This window comes from Onychostoma macrolepis, chromosome 18 (assembly GCF_012432095.1).
Source record: "Onychostoma macrolepis isolate SWU-2019 chromosome 18, ASM1243209v1, whole genome shotgun sequence".
Taxonomy (NCBI): domain Eukaryota; kingdom Metazoa; phylum Chordata; class Actinopteri; order Cypriniformes; family Cyprinidae; genus Onychostoma; species Onychostoma macrolepis.
The window spans coordinates 15,495,001-15,517,265 of NC_081172.1; the positions used below are offsets into that span (position 1 = coordinate 15,495,001).

Below are 22,265 nucleotides of genomic sequence, written 5' to 3' on the forward strand. Positions count from 1 at the left end.
GAATAATGTATTTAGTATGTTTAGAAGGTGTGAGTTCATTCCATACATATTTTATACATAATGCTTCTGTCTGGCTACAAGACATTTACATTTAAGACATTTAGCAGATGCTCCTTACCAGCTTACAAAAAGTGCTTGATATGAGACTGTTGTGATCACCAGATGGTAAGCATACAATTAAGAACATTATTAAATTAACTACTTCCTGTACATAAGCAAGTTAGTGCTGTCTGGATGAATCTAATAATGTACATATACCGTATTTTCCGGAATATAAGTCACGTTTTTTCATCATCTGAAATGTGCTGCAACTTTTATTTCAAATCATTTTATATAATGCAATTAGTGTCAAGCATGCAAAACGTGCAAAGCACACACTTGGAGCCCAAATGTTTTTGTATATGCTGGTAAATGTATAATAAATCGTGTTTATAATGAATGCCACTGTAATGTTTTATACTTACATTTTTCATTCCTGTTTGGATCTAAATACTGTTAAATTTACTCAGCTCTTGGAGGGCCACTGTCCTGCAGAGTTTAGCTCCAGCCAATTCCAACACACCAGCTGGATCAGGTGTGTTTAATTGGGGTTGGAGTTAAATTCTGCAGGACAGTGGTCCGCCAGAAGCTGAATTTGACAAAATTTTGAACGTAATAACGAAATGTGATTTATACATGTTTTTTCCTCTTTACAATGCAAATTTAACCCGTTGCGACTTATAGTCAGAAGTGACTTTTTCTGGAAAATACGGTACAATAAATCCTAGTAGAAATAAACAAGCCCATGCTAGATTCTTTAAGTTAACCCAAATATTTTTACATTCTGCATGAGCTGCATGAGTTTGATTGCATGCTGGGAGACACGTAGTAGTCAAGATGAGAATATGTCACTTGCGGTGGGGTGCTTGCAAATGACAGGTGGTTAATCAGTGTGACACCAAGGTTCTTAGGTTTTTTTATTTTTTTATTTTGGGAGACCTATTTGATTTGTCAAGTAAATACAATAACTTTTAACAAAAGCATACAAAACTGTCCATTAACATGGGATGTGGTCTGTCTAGAGAGGATAGCACAAAATAAATAGAAAAGGAAAAGTCTCATCTCATCAGTGCTGACCTAAATAACAAGTGTGGTATTGTATTACTCAGATATTGAAAAAAAAGATTCATATTTAAAAAGTGCAATAAATTGTTTCATCTGCAGACTGTTCATGGTGGAGTTTTCAGAGGTGAAGCAGAAAAAATCCCCAAAAAGACAGAGACATCAACTTTTTCTGATGACATGTCACCACAAAACCTCCAACCAAGGTTGACCAAACCAGTTAATGAGGCCTGCATGAAGGGAAGAGAGAGTTCTGCTGCGCACAAGTCAAGTGCTGGGGTTAATATGAAGAACACTGGTTGGACCTGTGGAGAATGCCTCCTGTGGGTCCCTGACAAAGAAACCTACGTTAATCACATGAAGACCAGCCATGGCAAGGTGAGATCCGTTGCAGTGTATGTAAGATTTTGTATCTGTGATCCAAAATCTTCACATTTGAACGTGCCTGTGTTTTGCAGTTGGTAAAAAGGCATCCATGTCAACTATGTGAAATGTCCTTCAATTCACCCATGAGTCTTAAACGACACCTTCGAAGTGACCATGATGGGAGAAAGAAAGTGTACACATGCTGGTAAAATCACTATACTGTATAATTTAAAAAGCTATTTGATATGCGAAGAAGTTTCATCAAGATTTCTTAAGAGTACAACTTTGTGTTGTTTCTTTAAAAATCCTGAAGGTACTGCACAACCGAGAGGATGTCATTCACTAAACACTCTATGCTAAAGAACCACATCAGCTTGATGCATGGAATCAAGAACCCAGATTTCAGCCAGATGGCAGAGCTAGTGTCTCAGGAGGTGGTCAAACCCACAAGCGAGGTAATCCCAAATGCTTATTTTATTTATTTTGTAGAAAAATGACCTCAAATACAACATATGCAACTGCATTTTTCTCTTTCAGAAACGGAAAAGAAGAGCAGAGGAGGCTCGTGGAGTTGCAGGAAATGGGGAAACATCATGCAGCGTCCCTGGCAAGCGACTTAAGCCACTTTATCGCTGCGCCAAATGTGGCTTTACCTCTGAAGACCAGGCCCAGTTTCAGGAGCACATACCTCAACACAGAACCGACAGCGACGCACCCCAGTGCCAGCACTGCGGCCTTTGTTTCACCTCTCAGTTAGCACTCAGCAGACACCTCATTATTGTACATAAGGTCAAAGAACCGGAGGAGCGTGAGGACTTTATCAATGAGGACACAGGGAAACGACAAGAACACTCAACAGACTTGAGCGATGAAACCACACCTCTTTCAGCAAAAAAGACTGGCCTGTCCACAGAGGAGGAGCAAAGCAAACTCCACAGTGAGCTCACAGACAGTGCTTTCAACAACACACAGGCATCAGAAACAAGTGGATCTGAGGAAGAAAAGGCCTGAACAGAAGAAAGGACTCCAAATGGAAAGCTGCTAATCAACGTAATTGCAAGCAAATGGTTGCTGAATATGCAGCTGATAAATGTGGTACTGCAAACATGTTGCCTTACAGTAAAATACTATATCTTATGTCATTTATCACATATATGAAATAATGTTTAAAACAGACACTCATTCAGAGTTTTATTGCATTTATTATTATTAACTTAACTGTTAAATTCTGCCAATTAATTGTCACTTTTTACTGCTTACTTGTCCATCCTATGTATGTGGATAATCATAATTTATTTTTGTTTAATTGCAAAAGTATCATGTCACTGTGTTACAATGTGTTCGCTACAGAGCAAATGTATGTTTTTGTTCATGTACCACGTCAAAACCTGTCTTGGGTACATTACAACGCAGGAAATGCTATGTATGTTACTTAATGTAGCCATAAGTGAGACAGTCATGTAATATTTGGGCTGTTTTCAGGGTCACCAAAAATGCTGAAGAATTTAGTACCTTTGATGGTCAATCTTTGGTGGTGCTTATGCTGTGCTGGTCTTGAAGGAAGGGCATGTCTAATGTTTATTTTATATTTATTAGGTAGCCTGCTTGTATCACAAAGCTAAACATCTGTAACTGTATTGCTACTATGGAGATTACATTATTCTAAAAGGTATTCACTTAAACCCAGGTATCTGCACTCAAAGAGAAAATATATTTTCATATTCATTCCATGTAGATTACTAGTTTCAATTACATTTATATTCAATGAGCCATTCTTACAATCAAATTTAGCACTTTTGTAAATGCTTGTATGGGAAAAATAATTTGCATATTAAAGACATCAGAGACTCAACTTTATAGTTTGTGCTGTCAGTGGAGGTTTGATGTTTTGGGGGATTTTTGAAATGTAAGATTCAAAGATTACTATTGTTTCGGTCATTTCTTCGTTATGCACCAATAATGTTTGAGATTAAACCTTTATGTCTGATACGTTTGAATCTGCCATGAGACGATTTTCCTCACACTTATTTACTTAGTTGAATATTTCTCTGGATAGGTTTTATTCATGTTTTAGGTTTCTGTACAGGTACATTTTGTACCTCTTGGCTACAAAAGGCTGCTATTGCCTAGGAAAGACAACTTTACAGCTCATTTAACACACTGACTGACCTTTTCTGACAACATGCCTCACGAGCAGGGAATGTTTTATTGTGTTCAGTTGTTTACCGAACGGCTATTACAAGAAAAGTCATAATAATGTAATTAGTTTGTTGAACAGAATTACCAAAATTATCATAATTCAAGAGCCATCTATTCCATACGCGCAGCTCTTACAATTTTTAAAAAGAAACGACAACCTATCACCTTTCATGGGGTTATTCTTCCTCTTCTTACCGGAAGTAAGGAAACCAGAAGAGTCGCCGCGCATCCGCTAACTACAGCAGTGGCGGCGAAACATTTGCAACAAAATCTCAATTTTGCAATTATTTTAATTGACTTTTGTCATACATATTTAATCTACAGACAAAATGTTGTCATTAGACTTTCTCGACGATGTCCGGCGAATGAATAAGCGGCAGGTGTGTATTTATTTAGCCAGATAACGTTAGCTCGACGCTTCCTCTGCTTACTACACGTCAGCTTGAATGGCAGTGGCTTTGTCGTTTCATACATATTAGTGCTCTGTTAGTTCTCTGTGTTGCGAGTTGTAGAGATTAAATATGCTTTAAATGATTACATATTTTGTTGTTAAGTAGGTGTGAAAAAAGGAAGGCGGCTTTTTACAACAGCTGCTATTCAGTTATTCTGTGCTCTTTATTTATATATTACAGTAACGTGTCTTTCACTTTAAGCCGTTGCCCTACAATAGATCTTAAATATCCATCAGTCATCATTATATTTACTAACGATCACATACTTTCGCTAGGAAATTTAATCAAACTGGGAGCCAAAGAAAAAGCCATCTGATGTTTTGCATCTCGTGTTTTTCAGCTTTACTATCAGGTGCTGAATTTTGGGATGATTGTATCTTCAGCCTTGATGATCTGGAAAGGCTTGATGGTTGTAACTGGGAGTGAAAGCCCGATTGTGGTTGTTCTCAGGTAATATGGTCATATTTTTGCAGCATACTTTATCTTTTACATGATGATGTGTTCCCATTGTTAAATTAAATTGTTAAAAAATAAGTGATTTCCAGAACTGTTGCAGTGCACTGTGCTTTTATTTACAGAACCATTAAAGTTCGTTTTAACTGTAGAAACTAGGCAGAATGTAGAAATGAGTGTCCTTATCCAGTAATCACAAAACAAACTGGAAAATTGAATGCAAATATATGGAAACCCTGATGATGTGTTATGGGTTGGTGCACTGTAATATGCAGAAAAACAGAAAAGGTTCTGGTTGCTTCCAGGACATTATCCGTTGAATTTATGGATATTTCCTTAAATTAAAATAAAACCTAATTCCATGCATAATTCAAAATACAGATAAAACGCCTTTGAAAAATTCCATCATTTTAACATTGGGCCCTATTGTTTATAGACTTTGCATAAAATGTGTGAGTGACTTTTGATTTTGATTTTGAAATTGGTTTATGAATCTTATTTTTAAAAAATATTTCTTAGAACCAGCTTTTTGTTAAGAAGCCAAATATAAAACTCGCTGGGATATTTGAAAGTAAATTGAGGCATATGATCAAAGACTGATATGATTTAAATACTGCACAAGACAATGCAAAATGTTATGCTTAGATCAGTAAAGTGTAATTATTAATAGAGCTGGGCAATGATTAATTGCACTTAATCACATCCAAAAGTTTGTGTACTGTGTATATTTATTATGTATATATAAATACACACATGCATGTATGTATTTAATTAAAAAAAAAGTTATGTTTATATAATATATATGTAAATTATATGAATGTAAATACATGCACATATTTTCAAAATATACAGGTGCATCTCAAATTAGAATGTTGTGTAAAAGTTCATTTATTTCAGTAATTCAACTCAAATTGTGAAACTCGTATTAAATAAATTCAATGCACACAGACTGAAGTAGTTTAAGTCTTTGATTCTTTTAATTGTGATGATTTTGGCTCACATTTAACAAAAACCCAACAATTCACTATCTCAACAAATTAGAATACTTCATAAGACCAATACAAAAAAACATTTTTAGTGAATTGTTGGCCTTCTGGAAAGTATGTTCATTTACTGTATATGTACTCAATACTTGGTAGGGGCTCCTTTTGCTTTAATTACTGCCTCAATTCGACGTGGCATGGAGGTGATCAGTTTGTGGCACTGCTGAGGTGGTATGGAAGCCCAGGTTTCTTTGACAGTGGCCTGCAGCTCATCTGTATTTTTTGGTCTCTTGTTTCTCATTTTCCTTTTGACAATACTCCATAGATTCTCTATGGGGTTCAGGTCTGGTGAGTTTGCTGGCCAGTCAAGCACACCAACACCATGGTCATTTAACCAACTTTTGGTGCTTTTGGCAGTGTGGGCAGATGCCAAATCCTGCTGGAAAATGAAATCAGCATCTTTAAAAAGCTGCTGACGTGCTCCAAAATTTCTAGGTAAACGGGTGCAGTGACTTTGGTTTTCAAAAAACACAATAGACCAGCACCAGCAGATGACATTGCACCCCAAATCATCACAGACTGTGGAAACTTAACACTGGACTTCAAGCAACTTGGGCTATGAGCTTCTCCACCCTTCCTCCAGACTCTAGGACCTTGGTTTCCAAATGAAATATAAAACTTGCTCTCATCTTAAAAGAGGACTTTGGACCACTGGGCAACAGTCCAGTTCTTCTTCTCCTTAGCCCAGGTAAGACGCCTCTGAGGTTGTCTGTGGTTCAGGAGCGGCTTAACAAGAGGAATACGACAACTGTAGCCAAATTCCTTGACACGTCTGTGTGTGGTGGCTCTTGATGCCTTGACCCCAGCCTCAGTCCATTCCTTGTGAAGTTCACCCAAATTCTTGAATCGATTTTGCTTGACAATCCTCATAAGGCTGCGGTTCTCTCGGTTGGTTGTGTATCTTTTTCTTCCACACTTTTTCCTTCCACTCAACTTTCTGTTAACATGCTTGGATACAGCACTCTGTGAACAGCCAGCTTCTTTGGCAATGAATGTTTGTGGCTTACCTTCCTTGTGAAGGGTGTCAATGATTGTCTTCTGGACAACTGTCAGATCTGTCTTCCCCATGATTGTGTAGCCTAGTGAACCAAACTGAGAGACCATTTTGAAGGCTCAGGAAACCTTTGCAGGTGTTTTGAGTTGATTAGCTGATTGGCATGTCACCATATTCGAATTTGTTGAGATTTGGTGGGTTTTTGTTAAATGTGAGCCAAAATCATCACAATTAAAAGAACCAAAGACTTAAACTACTTCAGTCTGTGTGCATTGAATTTAATACACAAGTTTCACAATTTGAGTTGAATTACTGAAGTAAATGAACTTTTCCACGACATTCTAATTTGAGATGCACCTGCATATTGTATGTGTCTGTACATAAAATTAATTGTTGCCCAGCACTAATTATTAATGTCATTGTTATTGTAGTGGAAGCATGGAGCCTGCATTTCACAGAGGAGACCTTCTCTTTCTCACAAATCGTGTTGAAGATCCAATCAGAGTGGGAGAGATTGTTGTGTTCAGGATCGAGGGACGAGAAATTCCCATTGTACACAGGGTCCTAAAAATTCATGAAAAGTAAGTACAGTATACTTGCAAGGTCACAATGCACATGTTTTCCTGAATGAGAGAGAGTTCACGCAATACATTTTCACCATAGCTTGGGCTGACAATATTAAAGGTACAGTAAGCAATTTCCGAGAAACACTGTTGAAAGTGGATCGGACTGAGCATCAAAACACACTTCTAGCTAATCACCAGTAAGGGGCGTGTCCAATTATGATAGGGGAGTTGCCTGTGCTGCATAGCATGTTTGTGAATTTGGGGGCGGAGCTATCAGGATAGAGGTGTGATTATCAGGGTTGGAGCAGTATGTATTAGCATTAAGATTTTCTTATCATACTGCCTGTCTTTGTTCTTTCCAATAACATTGATCCCTAATGATTTCAGAGAAAATGGCGAAGTCAAGTTCTTGACGAAAGGTGACAATAATTCTGTGGATGACAGAGGCCTTTACAAGCAGGGACAGCACTGGTTGGAGAAGAAAGACGTGGTGGGAAGAGCAAGAGGGTAAGAATCCCTAGTCACCGTTAAGCAAACAAATCTCATCTAGTTTAGTGTGCTTTCGTGTCTGAATTTTTCAGCGGTGTTGGTTCTGGAAGTTTTTTTTTTTTTTTTCTATAACTTTTCCCATAGAGATTTTAAAAAGGTCTTTGTTAAAGTGTTATAAGCCATGAACCAGAAGCCAACTGTTGCACTCTAGTGTAAGTTTCTATTTATTGCATATCATACATTGCTTTGCATATCACCGTATTTCTAATCACTCTTCCTCTATGACAGGTTTGTGCCTTACATTGGAATTGTCACAATTTTGATGAATGACTACCCCAAATTTAAGGTATGTAATATGTAATGTATCATGTTTAAATGATGAGAAGTTGTTACACTGCAGTTGTTCTAACACTTGTTCTTTGTTACCTGACAGTATGCGGTGCTGTGTTTGCTCGGGCTGTTTGTTTTGGTACACAGAGAATGAAGAATTTCAAGAGTAACGCCGTCAGGGAACACACGTCCCTCTTGTGACCAGTTTTTATGGTGTTTTTTTTGTAAACATCCTGCACTTGCTCTTAGAGACAAAGGTCAAATTATCATTTTCTCTGTTTAATGACAGTGCATACACAAGAACTACTGGAAGAATTTGTATTTGTTCATTTTCCATGTCATACCAAATTCAGTTTTTGTTTGATCTGACTTTGCAGCTGTACTTGCACCATATGTCAAGATTTAACTTTCTTAAAGGCTAAATTTTGTATTGAATAAAAATGTTGAGCCAAATTTAAAAGTGTGTTGCTTTTATAAATGAATGAATTCTTGTTTATTCTCTTAATTTCTTATGTAAAATGTTTGTACTATATTAGGAGTCGCACACTAGTGTAAAAAAACAAAAAAATTACTCAGAAATTGCTAAAATTCTGCCAATAACAAAGAAACAGCAAGTAAAACATTGAAAACATTTATTGTAAACAAAGATTACACAGTAGGCTTTATTTGCAACTTTGAAAAATCATGTTTTACAGTGTATATAGTCTTCATACTGCGGTCAGATGTATATCATAAATGTATTCAAATTAAATATTAAAAAATGCATAATATATTTCTTACAAGTATGCATAGAAATTGTGCAGCTTGTTTTATTCAAGTATTACATGCAAGTACAGATTACTATCTTTAAATTCATCTTTACCCTACGATTCGTATGAGCTAGACATATCTATATCACAGTTCCTCAGAGCTATCCTGTCTTCATTACATATTCATAAATGCGATTCTAACTATAGAAATGTAAGCTGTATGAATTCGCAACGCCTCAGAACGTTTTTCCATTATATTAATTCAATTCAATTGCAAACATCACACAGTGTTTCCCATCCTCATTCAACCAGACTAAGCGTTCGCTGTCGTTATGTGAGTTCAGTGACTAAAACTGTGACCTCAGAGGCGTTGGCATCCCACCCCACGCGCCCCACTCTGGTAATATAAATACCGCCTGCAGAAGAACGAAGAGCGCTCGCGACGAGTTCAGTCTGAACAGAGGAATCCACCTACAGTTATTTGAGAAGATGGCTGTGAGTTCTGAAGACGGGCATTGCAAATACAGACTATTTGCTTTCATTATGCTTTTTAACATATCGTTAAGTACCGCGGTCAGTCTCGATTTAACAGAGCTGAGAAATAAAGTTTCCAAAATAAAAGTGCATCCACGTGGGAATCTCTGGGCGACAGGTATGTTTTATTTAATCGTCATGCAATTACAGTGAAACTACTAAATCCGTTTCCCAGCATAATTTTTGGTGGTCTTGCAGGTCATTTCATGGGCAAGAAGAGCATTTCAAACAGCCAGTTCCCGGACTCTCCGTTCTCCTCAAAGCCTCCCAGGAATACTTTGGGAGAATCAGGGAGTTCAGAGGATTTGAGGGAGCTGATCTCTCAGGAGGTGCTCAAAGTTGCTCTTCAGGCTCAGCTTGAAGATCCAAAGAGGACTCAAGATGTTAATAATCAGGTGATCAGAGCTAGAATTGGTCAACCAAATGTGCATAGTTTAAAAGTAAAAAGTACATTGATGCATTGTTGTTATTCATTTTATTCATTCTTTTTTTTTCAGGATACGGACTTCATGGTAAAGCTTTTGAAAAACTACATTGAAAAAAGGAACCTCTAGTGACAATGCTGTTGATATAATTGTAATAAAATTTTATTTTGACAACCTTACAGTTGTGTAGAAAATCTGTATGTGTGTCTGCTTTTTAATGTTTGGTAGATAGGCTTATTAAATAACTAAATATGTATTATTCATTCAACTGCTGTAATTATGGCTGGATATCTGAAAGAATATAATGAATGGGTGGATGGATTGATGGACGAATGAATGTGTTAGGCATGTTATTTAAAAAAAAATCTGTATTTTAAAAAACATGAAATTGCAAATCAGTCTCATTTTACTCTATTAAATTGGAATTATGCCAATTGGACCTAAGATTTTATTATTATTTTTCTTTCAAATGAGCTACTATGACTAAGCAGACATCTCATAGAAACCAACAAACAACATTAGAAAGATCATACGCTAATTATGGTAAAAAGCTCTCACTGCCGTTTGGGTTTGTACTGAGATTTGCCTGATTCGTGCAGGTAAGAAATGCTCTTTTTTATCATCCAGATCTTGATCATCTTTAAAACTGTTCTTGAATAGTAATGTTACACTGGGTACAATGGACACTTTGTGGTAAAATATTATTAAATTGAATGTAATGCACACTGAACAAAATGTTTATTTATTATTATTACAATTATTTCTAATTTAATAACATTGATATAGGGCTAAGTATTAAAATGATTGAGATAGATTTAGAACTATTTTAGAATTAATAAAAATATATTAATGTAACATTAACATGGATATACATTAAAAAGCAACTTGTGTGTGTGTGTGTGTGTGTGTGTGTGTGTGTGTGTGTGTATGTGTGATATCCTTGAAAGCAATCTCAACAAATAAAAAATAACTGAATTTACAATGTAATTATTTAAAATTGTAATTAATGTGCGTTTTAATTCATAATAGCTGTAATAAAATGAGTGTGTGTAATGTGTGGGTATGTGCACATTTATGGATGCTGCATTTATGAAATATAAATAAGACTTGTATAATGTCCCGTATTAATAAACGGCAAGGCTATTTATTAAAATATCTCTGAAAAGTCAGTCCATAAAGTTGTTCCTTTCAGCTGATGTAGGATATATAAAATGGGTCCACAAATAAATAGTATTTTTCATAGGTTATTTTGCAAATCTCAGCATTTTCTCTTAAAGACACAACCAACAGGCGATAACGCATTTAGATGTTCAATAATAAACCTCAAAACATAGCAGATCATATGTTTACCCATCTCAGTTTAATGATTTACCCACCTTTGGAAACTCAAACCACTCAAACCAGTTTTAATAACAACATTTTACCTTCTGACCACTGACCTGTAGAGGGCAGCAATGCACTGACCATACAGCACACTACATGAGCGCGAAGAAGAACATCTCCCATACTGCTTAGAAGAAAAGTATGAATTTCCACCCGTCATCCAAACTATATTGTTAAAATGCCTTTAATAGTGATGTGTGGTTACCCGTGCAGTGGTAAAACCCGACGAGCCCATGAACTGAAAGAATATTTCACGCAAAATACTGAAAGAAAGGTTCGTATAGTCGGAGATGAAGATCAAGGAATTGACAAGAGCTCTGTATATGCAGGTGAGAAGCTGCTGGAAGTTCATGATGCATCGTGTGTGTGTGTGTGTGTGTGTGTGTGTGTGTGTGTGTGTGTGTACACAATAATGAAGCCAAGGGTCCATCTTACTGAGAAACACATCCCTAGTTTGAAACACAGTATTGCACGTGATTGAAAAACAAAACTCTTAAACCTGCCTGAGATGGTTGCTGGTCTTATCTGTATAACGTTATAGTTTAAGCTGGTTTGTCAAACTTTTACATTTGACATTTAAAAAATGTATACTTTCAGTTCATTGTGATTGATCTGAATCTAACTGCAACAACAATATTTGACTACAGATTCACAGAAAGAGAAGAATCTGAGAGCAGCACTGAGAGCTGAAGTGGAGAGGTGATTATTTCTCTTAAAATATCTCTGCTGTCATTTAAAGATGTGAAAGAGTCAGACTCAAACATAAGAATGACAATGGTCAATGGCAAATAAGGATGTTCAAGATAATAAAAAGACGATCTAACTTAAAACATATGTGCCAAAGTCTTATAATTGTATGTACAACATGTATTCATGTTGGTTTTTTTTTTGAAAAACATTTATGCTGTTGTGTCATGATGTATTGAGTAATGAATATCAAAACAATTTAGGATTTATGAACTACTGCATTTGTCCAGAACAAAATGTTCCTTTTATGTTTAAAAAAAAAAAAATTGATTTGAACTGATTTTGCACTAAAAAGCACCAGCTCTGTAATAAAGAAAGGAAGTATGTCTAATCTTTTTTACATTTTAACATTATGGATTCCAAGAAAATAATTAAGGTTCATGTGCAAATATACAGTTTGGTCTAAAGTTGGAATACCACGTGTTAAAAGACAAAACGTGCTGTTACAGGTCCTGCTGGGATTAATTTTACACCAATGATTATATTTGTTATATAAAAGTGTATAATTCTTTTAATAATACATTTGTATAATTATAATTGTATACTAATTGTAATTATGCACTTGCTTTTGAGTACAGTGAGCTACTTCTGATTGAAATAATTTCTCTCTCTTTGTATATAGGAAAGTCAATAAAGATGACATTGTGATTCTCGATTCCTTGAATTATATCAAAGGTAAATCACTGTTTACTCTGTTAAAATTAATTCATCTTTGCCCTTTATATTCATATAGTGTTATATGTTTAGCTTTATTTGACCTTTAGAAATGATTGATCCTGTACAAGAGTACAACACATTTCTTAAAGTGTTGTATTGAGTGACACAGATTTCAGCATTATAATAACAGAGCTTGGTCTAACAGCTGGTGTTGCACTCTAGAATTCAGTCTGGGATTAGATTGAGGACTAATTTTGCTTCATTTCTAGGCTACAGATATGAGCTGTTCTGTCTTATCAAACATACACAAACACCCCATTGCTTGGTATGTGGACTCCTAAAACCTCTCTCGAACACATTTCAAACTATTTTTATATGTACTAGTTTACATAACTCTATAACCCCTGCAGGTGTACTGTTTGACGTCAACTGACGTGAGCTCAGAATGGAATAAAGGCAGAGAGGCTGATTCTCAGTACACACAGGAAACGTAAGCATTTCTTGCTTTGTTTCAGTGTAGTTATATTAAAGGAATAGTTCAACCAAACATTAAAATTTGCTGAAAATGTATTCACTCTGATGTAGATACATTTTTCTTCATCTGAACAGATTTGGAGAAGCTCAGCATTACATCACTTGCTCACCAATGGATCCTCTGCAGTGAATGGGTGCCGTTAATATGAGTGTCTAAACAGCTGATAAATCAGCCATAGTTTGAACTTAAAAAAGCATTTTGAAGATGGATTTGTTTCCACAAACATGCAGCATTTTGCTTCAGAAGATATTAATTGATCAACTGAATTCGTGATGATTACTTGCAGGTTATTGTGATGTTTTTATCAGCTGTTTGGACTCTAATTCTGACGGCACCCATTCACTGCAGAGGATACACTGGTGAGCAAGTGATGTAATGCTAAGTTCTCTAAATCTTTTTAGATTAATTTTAAGCAAATTTTTTCCATTCCATTTGGATAACATTACCATTAAATTAATAAAAAGTGTCTGTTATGTTACAAAGATTTCTATTTAAAATAAATTGTTTAATTAACTTTTATTTATAAAAAAATCCTGAACAAAAATGTATATGGCTTTCAAAAAAAAAAAAAAAGGCAATGCAACTGTTTTCAACTCTGATAATAATCAGTGTTTCTAGAACAAATCCGTTGCTGAAATCTGATCTTATCCATCACAGGGGGGAAAAAAAATAAAACATTTTAAAATATATTACGATAGAAAAGTTATTCTGAATTTTTAATATTTCACAATTGGTGAAAAATTAACAATTGTTTTTACTACTTATTTCACTAATACATGCAGCCTTGTTGAACACAATTTTACTAGCCCCCAAACTTTTAAATGGTAGTGTATTTTCAAAAGTTCATAACGTTATAAAATAAATATGCTAAATATATAATCTTAATGTAATAATCTCTTCTGTTCTTTTAAACAACAGTCTGGATGCGCTAATACTGCGTTTTGAAGCCCCTGATTCCAGGAATAGATGGGATAGTCCACTCTTTACTATTCAGCAAGAGGACTCGCTTCCATTTGAAGCCATCTGCGATGCGCTTTTCAAACGAAAAGCACCAGCACCTAATCAGTCCACGCAGAGCGTAAGAGTACTAGTAAATGCATTATATGCATGAGTATATAGCAGCATTATGTACTTTTTATTGTCCTTGAATTGATATTAGAACCTGTTTCTCTTTGCCTTTTTACAGCAACCGCTGTCATCCACAAACTTTCTGTACGAGTTGGACAAAGTTACTCAGGATGTCCTAATGGTACGATTTCCATCACTTTTAGGTGTTCTGATATAAAAATAGAAAGCATTCAAAGTCATTCTATCTGTCTCATTGCCTACAGGTGAGTGTTTATAGTTTTGCATTTGCATAGCAAGACCATCAGTATCAATAGCATATGTCGTCATATGGGTTGTTTTATGTCTCAGGCTGTTCTTGAGTCACAGAAGACCAGCATCCCTGGAGATCTCATTTCCATTCCTGGAGCCACGGAAAAGATATCCTTTATTCTAGCATGTTTAGCTTTGAATTTCTTTCTTTCTTTTTTTGGGGGAGGAAATGTAAAATTGTTGTAAAAGTCTTGCTTTGCTGAGCCACCCATCATGGCTATTTGAGATATCTCACTGTGACAACACAGAAATGTCCTGCCATACACAGGCAAAGCATTAGAAACGCAAAACATGAAACCAAGATCAAGTTTGGAATTTTAATAAGCTTGACTGCAACTTCCTGACAGAAAGTTGATCCGTTTAATGTTAATTGAAGATGTGTTGTAGTAATAAACAGGTCCAGTTGGACCTATATGAATGTAATGAATACACAAACATCAAAGAATGTCATTTCTTTCTGATGCAGTTGCAGTTTGCTGGCCATTCGTAAATGCTTTAGCATTTAGACACGTACAGAGATGGACCAGTGCAGGTGGCCCTTTGAAATAATACATGATTCAAATGGGATATTATTAGAAATTCATTTATACTAATTCTTTGTTGTCTTGCAACTAGGTTTCCAGCATATGCTACCATTCAAAAGTTTAGTAAGTTTTTTTGTTTTTGAACAAATTCTATTATGCTCACCAAGGTTGCATTTAATTGATCGGAAATACAGTAAAAACAGTTTTATTTCAATATAAATACGTAATTTTGTCCTGTGATGGCCAGTGTTGGATAAAAACTGATTACATGTCATCTGGATTATGCAATCAGATTCCAAAAATGAAATACTCAATTAGATTATGTAACATTTTAAAATGCTCAATGTAATTAATTATTAGCTTTTCATCAACTCGGGAACCCAAGTTTGAAAAACCCTGGTGTAATTTAATGTTTAATACATTTCATGTTGATAACAAAGAATGGAATGTATTATAGTAATCAAAATGTAGTCAGAATACATTACTTAATGTAATCTAATAGATTACATTACTAACTACAATTTTTGTTTTGTAGTTTGTAATCAGTTGTGGATTGTAATTAAGTTTTTAACTTAAAAATTTCAAAGTTTAATGTTTAGTAGCCATTACTTCAGTGTTACATTTTAAAATGCTGATTTGGTGCTCAATTATCAGTTGAAAGCAGTTGTTGATTAATATTTTTGTGGTATTTTTACCACAAATACTTTTTTTCAGGATTCTTGGGTGAATAGAAAGTTCAAAAGAACAGTTTTTATTTGAAATATAATTTTTTAGTAACGTAAATGTATTTACTTCACTGAATTCAATGTAACCCCAAAAAAAAATTTGCTAATGCAAAGTACATTATTGTATCTACCCAGTTTTCTTAACTTCTTCAATACATTGAACTCACAAGAAGTCTTAACATGGTGGAGTTGAGGAAACTCAGACGTCAGTTCATCAGTTACACCAAGATGCATCCGACAGAGAACATTGGACAGATTGCCAATATGTTTGTGCAGTATCTTAATAAGAGTATGCACTAACAGGTGTTGTTTCCTTTTAGTTTTTGTAATTCTTAAGGTCATATTTATTGTTTTCAAGTTTCAAGCATTTTAACAATGTTTTGAGTGCAATAAAATTTTAAATCTTTATATTTCTATTCTTTGATGTGTGTGATCTTTGATATTCACGTCAACTAGCGAAGTGATAAAACGGGAGAAAATCTTATCACCTACCAACCCAAATAAAAAAAGAAAAAACAGCTCACTTTATTCAGAGGTTATGTTCTCTTTTCTCCTCATTTTCCTCATTCACAGTAAACATGCTGGGAAGTGTTCAGCTGTAGTCTGGATGTTTGTCTTTAGTGGTTCACAGACCTTGAAATGAGCGTAAGGTTTGATTGAAGTCATCATTGCATACGTACAGATGTTTTCATGCTTCAGATGCGGAAGGCCTGATAAAATGAACCATAAAACTCGTTGAGACGCTGACAATTAGTGTTTTTCATGCAAGTCTTTTGTTTATGCCTCTGGGCAAATGTAAACGTTTGGAGAGCCATATTGACTCTTCCGTTAGTGAATCAGGCCAGCTGTTTATGTGCAAAATTATAATCCGATGTAAGATAATTTGAAGAAAACATGCACTCCAATGACTTCTGTCATGACCTCTCAGACTTGTTTGCATGGTGAATATAGCAACATGGGTTCATGTTGGTTACATCTATTGTCAGGCTTTTTAATTATATAATATTTACACAGATTTATATAGTCTACAGTCTTTTTCGGCACTGTGAGTCCACATTCAAAATATACACAGTTTGGTTAGTTATTGGTTAAAAAACGTCACTCAAAAGCTATACGTCAGAATTTGTGATGTGTTCTCAGTCGGATTATACATAAGCTGCTATCTTATAAAATCTAATAACTAATACAGAAATATTAGTTGTAGGATATGAGTTGAGAGATATAGGCAAAAACAGTTTGGGGTCTTTTTATTTTTTTTAATTTTTTTTTTTTAAAGTTCATGGTTTTATTCAGCAAGGATGCATTAAATTATTCAAAAATAAGAGTAAAAACATGTATAATGCAAAAACTATCTCAAATGAATGAAGTTCTTGAATGAAGTGGGCAGCAAACACCTGGACAAATACGACGGCAGCCATTGGTGGAGAGGAGACAGACAGAGTGATGAAGCCAATCAGCAGATATGGGGATGGATGATTAGTAGGTCATGATGGTCAGAGGCCAATGGGCAAACTTGGCCAGGATGCTGAGGTCACACCTCTACTCTTTTCGAAAAACATCCTGGGATTTTTAATGACCACAGAGACCTCGGTTTAAGTATGGAGCGATTTTTGTGCCAATATTCATCAAACAAATCCAGTGTTTTGCAAATAAACACAATCTGCTTTGCAAAGAAAAACTCGACTTGCAAACAAACGCAAAGTGATTTGCAAATACAAAACTCTATTTCAGAGAAAATGCAGAGGTATGGACAAATATATGTATTGTGTGTAGCAACTGTGAGACTCATTTGCCTTTTTATGAGGAAACTTGGCTTAATTTTCTCACAAATGCGTGCAGGTTGATTTTCTCACACGTGTCTCTGCAATTGAGCAACTTTCTTTTCCAAAAACAGCAGATGGGCTGTCGGTCAATTTACGCTATTCTCCCGAGACCTGAAACACCTCTTTACCTTTTCAGACCAGTAACAGGTGAGTTTCTGTCTTACTGTCTCTATAATTAACCATTTAGATGTTTTCAAAAAGTGACCTGTGTCAGTGAAATTCACAACAAGTGCTGTAAAACTGTTAACATGATTGATTAGTTCAAAAATCAGGAGTGACATGGCTAAACATTTAACTAGGCAGTCTTTCCCTATAAAAACTGATCCATTCTCCATACCATTATTTAGTACAATATCTTAAACTTTTTTTTTTAAATGATGTAACTGTGCTATCATTTGTCTAAAATAATTACATATTTTTTTTAGCTAAGCAAAATGATGAATATTTCTCTTCTGGTGTCAATCTTGTGCTGTGAATTGGGGAGAAGGAACAAGTTCACGCTGATGTAATACTAAATTCAGCATTTTAATAAACAGTGGTTTAATAAACAGCGTGCTACACGGGTGAAGACACACTCTGGACAGCGAGGACTCTTCTCGGAGTGACTCAGATGACGAACGTTTGCATTTTAAAGAGCCACTAATTCCTGACGGTAGCCTTTTATTCTTAACTTCATGAGTTAAAATGTTGCTCGGCCTTATATAAAAAGCTACATAATTTTAGTTGGATTTTTCCAAACAGGCTATTGTCAGACTAAAATCTGCTGGTATATTGGTTGAAATATGAAAAATCTCCTTACAGGCCACTTTTAGTTTTACATGTTGTACAAGGCATGTATATTATTATACTATATATAAACATAAATATGATAATAAACTATGATATCCCTTATGAAAATTAAAGTTGGTTTTACTATAGTAAAAGTGTGGTAATCATGTTTTTTTGCAGGTTACCATTTCAATATAGGCAGCTTTACTACAAATACCATGGTATTTATTTAGTAAAACCATGGTTAATTTTCGTAAGGGATAATAATGTTTAGATTATATTTTGGTACATTTACATAGCTGAATCACAATAAAGCTCACCTGCACTTTAACTAGTTTATTAAATGATTATAGTAGCCTATTTGTATAATTAGTTTAGCCTACTCCTTTCAGTATGTTGTCTATGTGTAGTTTTATACTTGTTTAAACTTTTACTGCAGAGGTAGCCTACAACATTTCTCTCCACTGGAGGCTATGTCAATAGCAGAAAGACAATAAATCTTACTTGACCTTGTAAATTAAAGTAAATTAACTAATGATCACAACAAACAAGGACAGACCTAATGTAAAAAATAAAATTCAAAATGCTTTCATTTTTGGTACACAATATTGTCGCTATCCACTACACATTTGCATTTTAGTATTACAATATATTGTGACACGATCAGTGATGGGAATAACGGCGTTACTAACGGCGTTATTTTTTTCAGTAAGGAGTAATCAAACGAATTACTGTTTCCCCCGTTACAACGCCGTTACCGTTACTGACAATAAAATATGGCGTTATTATATTATATTATTAGAATTTAATTTTTCAGTTCATCTGAATGGATGCGCAGTGTAGCTGTATTTGACGTACCATAAACTCTAGTGTGAAGCGCACGACTCGCTGTCGCTTTCTCTCACAGACACGCGCGCAAAGAAAGATACAGAGCACGAGAGTCTTTCATAACATGCAGAATTGACGCGCTACATGTAAACGATCAAGTCTATTTTATTCTCTTTAAACATCGGGTGAAATGATTATTTCTCTTTAATACAGATGATCATTAATAAATTAGTCATGACAAAAAAAATATGACATCTGATGTATTTTCTATGACCGATTATAAGGTTAACAAGCTTAATACAGCTTGTCACCCACTACAACTAACATGGCGAAGCCTGTGTGTGAACTGATAGTAGGCTAATATTGGAGACCTACGTGTTGGGTTTCGTTCAATATGATGTCAAGTGGCAGATCAGTGGGTTTAATGCGGTTGAATTAATGCGAAAGAGACATACTAGGTTTCAGACGAAAATAATAATTATAACCCGCTTTTCCACTATCGGGCCGAACGGTCAGGTACGGTTCCAGTTGTTTTTCCACGTGAGCCTGGTACGGCGCGGCACGATTACAAACCGTTCTCGGCCCGGAGTTCTCGGCAGGGTTAGACAACCGTGCTGAACCGTGCTGTACAGCCGCTTTTCCACTATCGGGCCGAACGGTTCTCTTTGCTTAACCGTTCCGTTCCGGGCCAGGATACGGGATACGGTTTCGTTTTCCACTGCGGGGCTGATAAAGGATCTCTGTGGAATGCATCAGTCGTTGCCGTGGTAACACAAGTGTTTACATATGATATGAGGTGTAAATAACCACCGCGTTATGGAGGATGATTTCTTCAGATTTTATTACTAATTTGTGTTTACATTGCTCAAAATAGCACGCTTAGCAAGCTACGGAAAAACTAGCAGCCAGGCAACAGTGACAGATCCTGAGTGGCGACGTCATGCACACGCACTCTACCAGCACGGTTCAGTACGGTTCTAACCGTGCCGAGAATTCCGGGACAAGAACGGTTTGTAATCGTGCCGCGCCGTACCAGGCTCACGTGGAAAAACAACTGGAACCATACCTGACCAAAACCGTTCGGCCCGATATGACCGCGTGGTGAACCATGAACTCATATTTAAACACGGTCTCCATGCTATGTGCATGCTGTGTACACATATCTATCCTTACAAGTACAATTTTGGCTGTATTATTTGTGTCCCCTTCAAAAATTGCTCTTGAGAAATTTTACGTTTATTGTCCCCCCCTACTGTCAGATGAAATTTACGCCCCTGCCTATTATCGTCCCTGTTTTGATCTCAGCAAATCAATTCGAGCGAACGCAGACAACGTGATTAATATTCATGAACCCAGCAGCTCATTAATCCTTAGTGCGTTTTATATTGATGACAAATATGCATTCATACTTGGTTATTCTAATTACTAAAGTTCTATCATCATATAATATTAAATTATCATAATATTATATTATAATGCTTGACTGACTGATACTAAGTGTCAGTAGATAAATAGTGTAGATTAATGTACAATGTTTTATAATAATAATTTATTATTTTTAGTGTTCATTTCATTAATTTAACATATTTAATATTGGGGATATCCAAAGTTATTTGACATTTGATTTTTTTTTTTAAAGTAACACAATTACTTTCCCTGGTAATTAGTTACTTTTATTATGATGTAACTCAGTTACTAACTCAGTTACTATTTGTGAGAAGTAACTAGTAACTATAACTAATTACTTTTTAAAGTAAGGTGCCCAACACTGGACACGATATATTGTTATACCCCTGCATTGTTTTGAATGTTATATATTCTATATCCCGCGATCCAACAGAGTATAAGAGGTATGGAGAATGGATCAGTTTTTATAGGGAAAGACTGCCTAGTTAAATGTTTAGCCATGTCACTCCTGATTTTTGAACTAATTAATCATGTTAACAGTTTTACAGCACTTGTTGTGAATTTCACTGACACAGGTCACTTTTTGAAAACATCTAAATGGTTAATTATAGAGAGAGTAAGACAGAAACTCACCTGTTACTGGTCTGAAAAGGTAAAGAGGTGTTTCAGGTCTCGGGAGACTAGCATAAATTGACCGACAGCCCATCTGCTGTTTTTGGAAAAGAAAGTTGCTCAATTGCACGTGTGAGAAAATCTGCCAACACGCATTTGTGAGAAAATCAAGCCAAGTTTCCTCATAAAAAGGCAAATGAGTCTCACAGTTGCAACACACAATACATATATTTGTCCATACCTCTGCATTTTCTCTCAAATAGAGTTTTGTATTTGCAAATCATTTTGCATTTGTTTGCAAGTCGAGTTTTTCTTTGCAAAGCAGATTGTGTTTATTTGCAAAACTTTATTTGTTTGATGAATATTGGCACAAAATTCGCTCCATATTTTAAGACACAGATCGCAGGGTGAGCACCCCCTGCTGGCCACACCAAAGACTGAGACTTTGGCCACACTAATACCTCTTCCAGCAGCAACCTAGTTTTCTCAGGAAATCTCCCATCCAGGTACTGACCAGGCTCAGGCGAGAGCTGCCGAGTGATAGCTGCTGGAGAAATACATTATAAAAGAAAAATAGTTGTTTTAAAGTGCCCCTATTATGGATTTTTGAAAATTACCTTTCATACAGTGTGTATGCTCTAAGTGAATGAAAACATCCTGCTAATTTTTAAATCTGAAAGTGCACGGTATATGAAGTTATTGACTCTCAAAAGAAAGAGTCGACTCTGAATCATTGAAACAAGTCGTTTTTAAAACGAATCCCAAGCCGTTTCATGTTGATGTCAACATGAATCATTGTTGCGCGCGCAGACCTGGGAAAACTTGATTTTCGCGTTGGTCTGAATGAAAATGCAAATTCATTCTTTGCCACTAGGTGCCGCTTTTGGAGCGGTAAAAGCTCACAAACGCTGCTTTAAATGAAATCGACCAATCACCGCAGATTAGCGTCACGCAAAGGAGGGGTTTGGAAAAATGAATCGTTGAACGAATCGTTTGGGAGTCATTGAGCAAATAAGGTAAAAAAAAACAACAACAAAAAAACAAGCATATTATAAGAAAATGTAAGTGTTTTTTGACCTTGCATGCATGTCAACCTGTTGTTGGGGACTCCCAAAACCAAAATATGAACCTTTCATTACCCGTAATAGGGGCACTTTAAATTGGATTAATATTTTACA

At 35.7% G+C, this 22,265-nt stretch overlaps 4 protein-coding genes across 4 annotated transcripts in view; all 4 read left to right on the forward strand.

The window, feature by feature from the left end:
• znf592 (zinc finger protein 592) overlaps positions 1-3,319 on the forward strand; it is a 10,925-nt gene extending 7,606 nt beyond the window's left edge. The window contains exons 6-9 of the mRNA XM_058751352.1: positions 1,204-1,479; positions 1,560-1,672; positions 1,781-1,922; positions 2,005-3,319. Coding sequence (XP_058607335.1) covers positions 1,204-1,479; positions 1,560-1,672; positions 1,781-1,922; positions 2,005-2,478 — 1,005 coding nt within the window. The 3' untranslated portion in view covers positions 2,479-3,319. The remainder of the gene's footprint in view (positions 1-1,203; positions 1,480-1,559; positions 1,673-1,780; positions 1,923-2,004) is intronic.
• A 522-nt stretch (positions 3,320-3,841) lies between these two features.
• On the forward strand, positions 3,842-8,453 carry sec11a (SEC11 homolog A, signal peptidase complex subunit). The gene is made up of 6 exons (XM_058751353.1): positions 3,842-4,046; positions 4,459-4,568; positions 7,040-7,189; positions 7,562-7,681; positions 7,952-8,009; positions 8,097-8,453. Exons 1-6 carry the CDS (start codon positions 3,996-3,998, stop codon positions 8,145-8,147), a joined length of 540 nt encoding a protein of 179 aa, XP_058607336.1. The 5' UTR covers positions 3,842-3,995; the 3' UTR covers positions 8,148-8,453.
• Positions 8,454-9,083: 630 nt separating this feature from the next.
• On the forward strand, positions 9,084-9,877 carry nmba (neuromedin Ba). Its single transcript, XM_058752137.1, has 3 exons — positions 9,084-9,394; positions 9,475-9,671; positions 9,774-9,877. The coding sequence occupies exons 1-3, from the start codon at positions 9,232-9,234 to the stop codon at positions 9,828-9,830; spliced, it is 417 nt and encodes a 138-aa protein (XP_058608120.1). The 5' UTR covers positions 9,084-9,231; the 3' UTR covers positions 9,831-9,877.
• Positions 9,878-11,153: 1,276 nt separating this feature from the next.
• Positions 11,154-16,059, forward strand: kti12 (KTI12 chromatin associated homolog). Its single transcript, XM_058751606.1, has 9 exons — positions 11,154-11,413; positions 11,732-11,783; positions 12,454-12,506; positions 12,758-12,813; positions 12,899-12,978; positions 13,942-14,101; positions 14,210-14,272; positions 14,440-14,508; positions 15,806-16,059. Exons 1-9 carry the CDS (start codon positions 11,263-11,265, stop codon positions 15,947-15,949), a joined length of 828 nt encoding a protein of 275 aa, XP_058607589.1. The 5' UTR covers positions 11,154-11,262; the 3' UTR covers positions 15,950-16,059.
• The last annotated feature ends 6,206 nt before the right edge of the window (positions 16,060-22,265 follow it).

Excerpts from the sequence above, each read along its gene's own strand:
- sec11a (XM_058751353.1), top strand. The coding sequence starts at position 3,996 with ATGTTGTCATTAGACTTTCTCGACGATGTCCGGCGAATGAATAAGCGG. Across the intron at positions 4,047-4,458 it reads GGCGAATGAATAAGCGGCAG|CTTTACTATCAGGTGCTGAA; the intron begins GTGTGTATTTAT and ends CGTGTTTTTCAG. Across the intron at positions 8,010-8,096 it reads ATGACTACCCCAAATTTAAG|TATGCGGTGCTGTGTTTGCT; the intron begins GTATGTAATATG and ends GTTACCTGACAG.
- nmba (XM_058752137.1), top strand. The coding sequence starts at position 9,232 with ATGGCTGTGAGTTCTGAAGACGGGCATTGCAAATACAGACTATTTGCT. Across the intron at positions 9,395-9,474 it reads TGGGAATCTCTGGGCGACAG|GTCATTTCATGGGCAAGAAG; the intron begins GTATGTTTTATT and ends GTGGTCTTGCAG. Across the intron at positions 9,672-9,773 it reads CTCAAGATGTTAATAATCAG|GATACGGACTTCATGGTAAA; the intron begins GTGATCAGAGCT and ends TTTTTTTTTCAG.
- kti12 (XM_058751606.1), top strand. The coding sequence starts at position 11,263 with ATGCCTTTAATAGTGATGTGTGGTTACCCGTGCAGTGGTAAAACCCGA. Across the intron at positions 11,414-11,731 it reads CAAGAGCTCTGTATATGCAG|ATTCACAGAAAGAGAAGAAT; the intron begins GTGAGAAGCTGC and ends ATTTGACTACAG. Across the intron at positions 11,784-12,453 it reads CTGAGAGCTGAAGTGGAGAG|GAAAGTCAATAAAGATGACA; the intron begins GTGATTATTTCT and ends CTTTGTATATAG.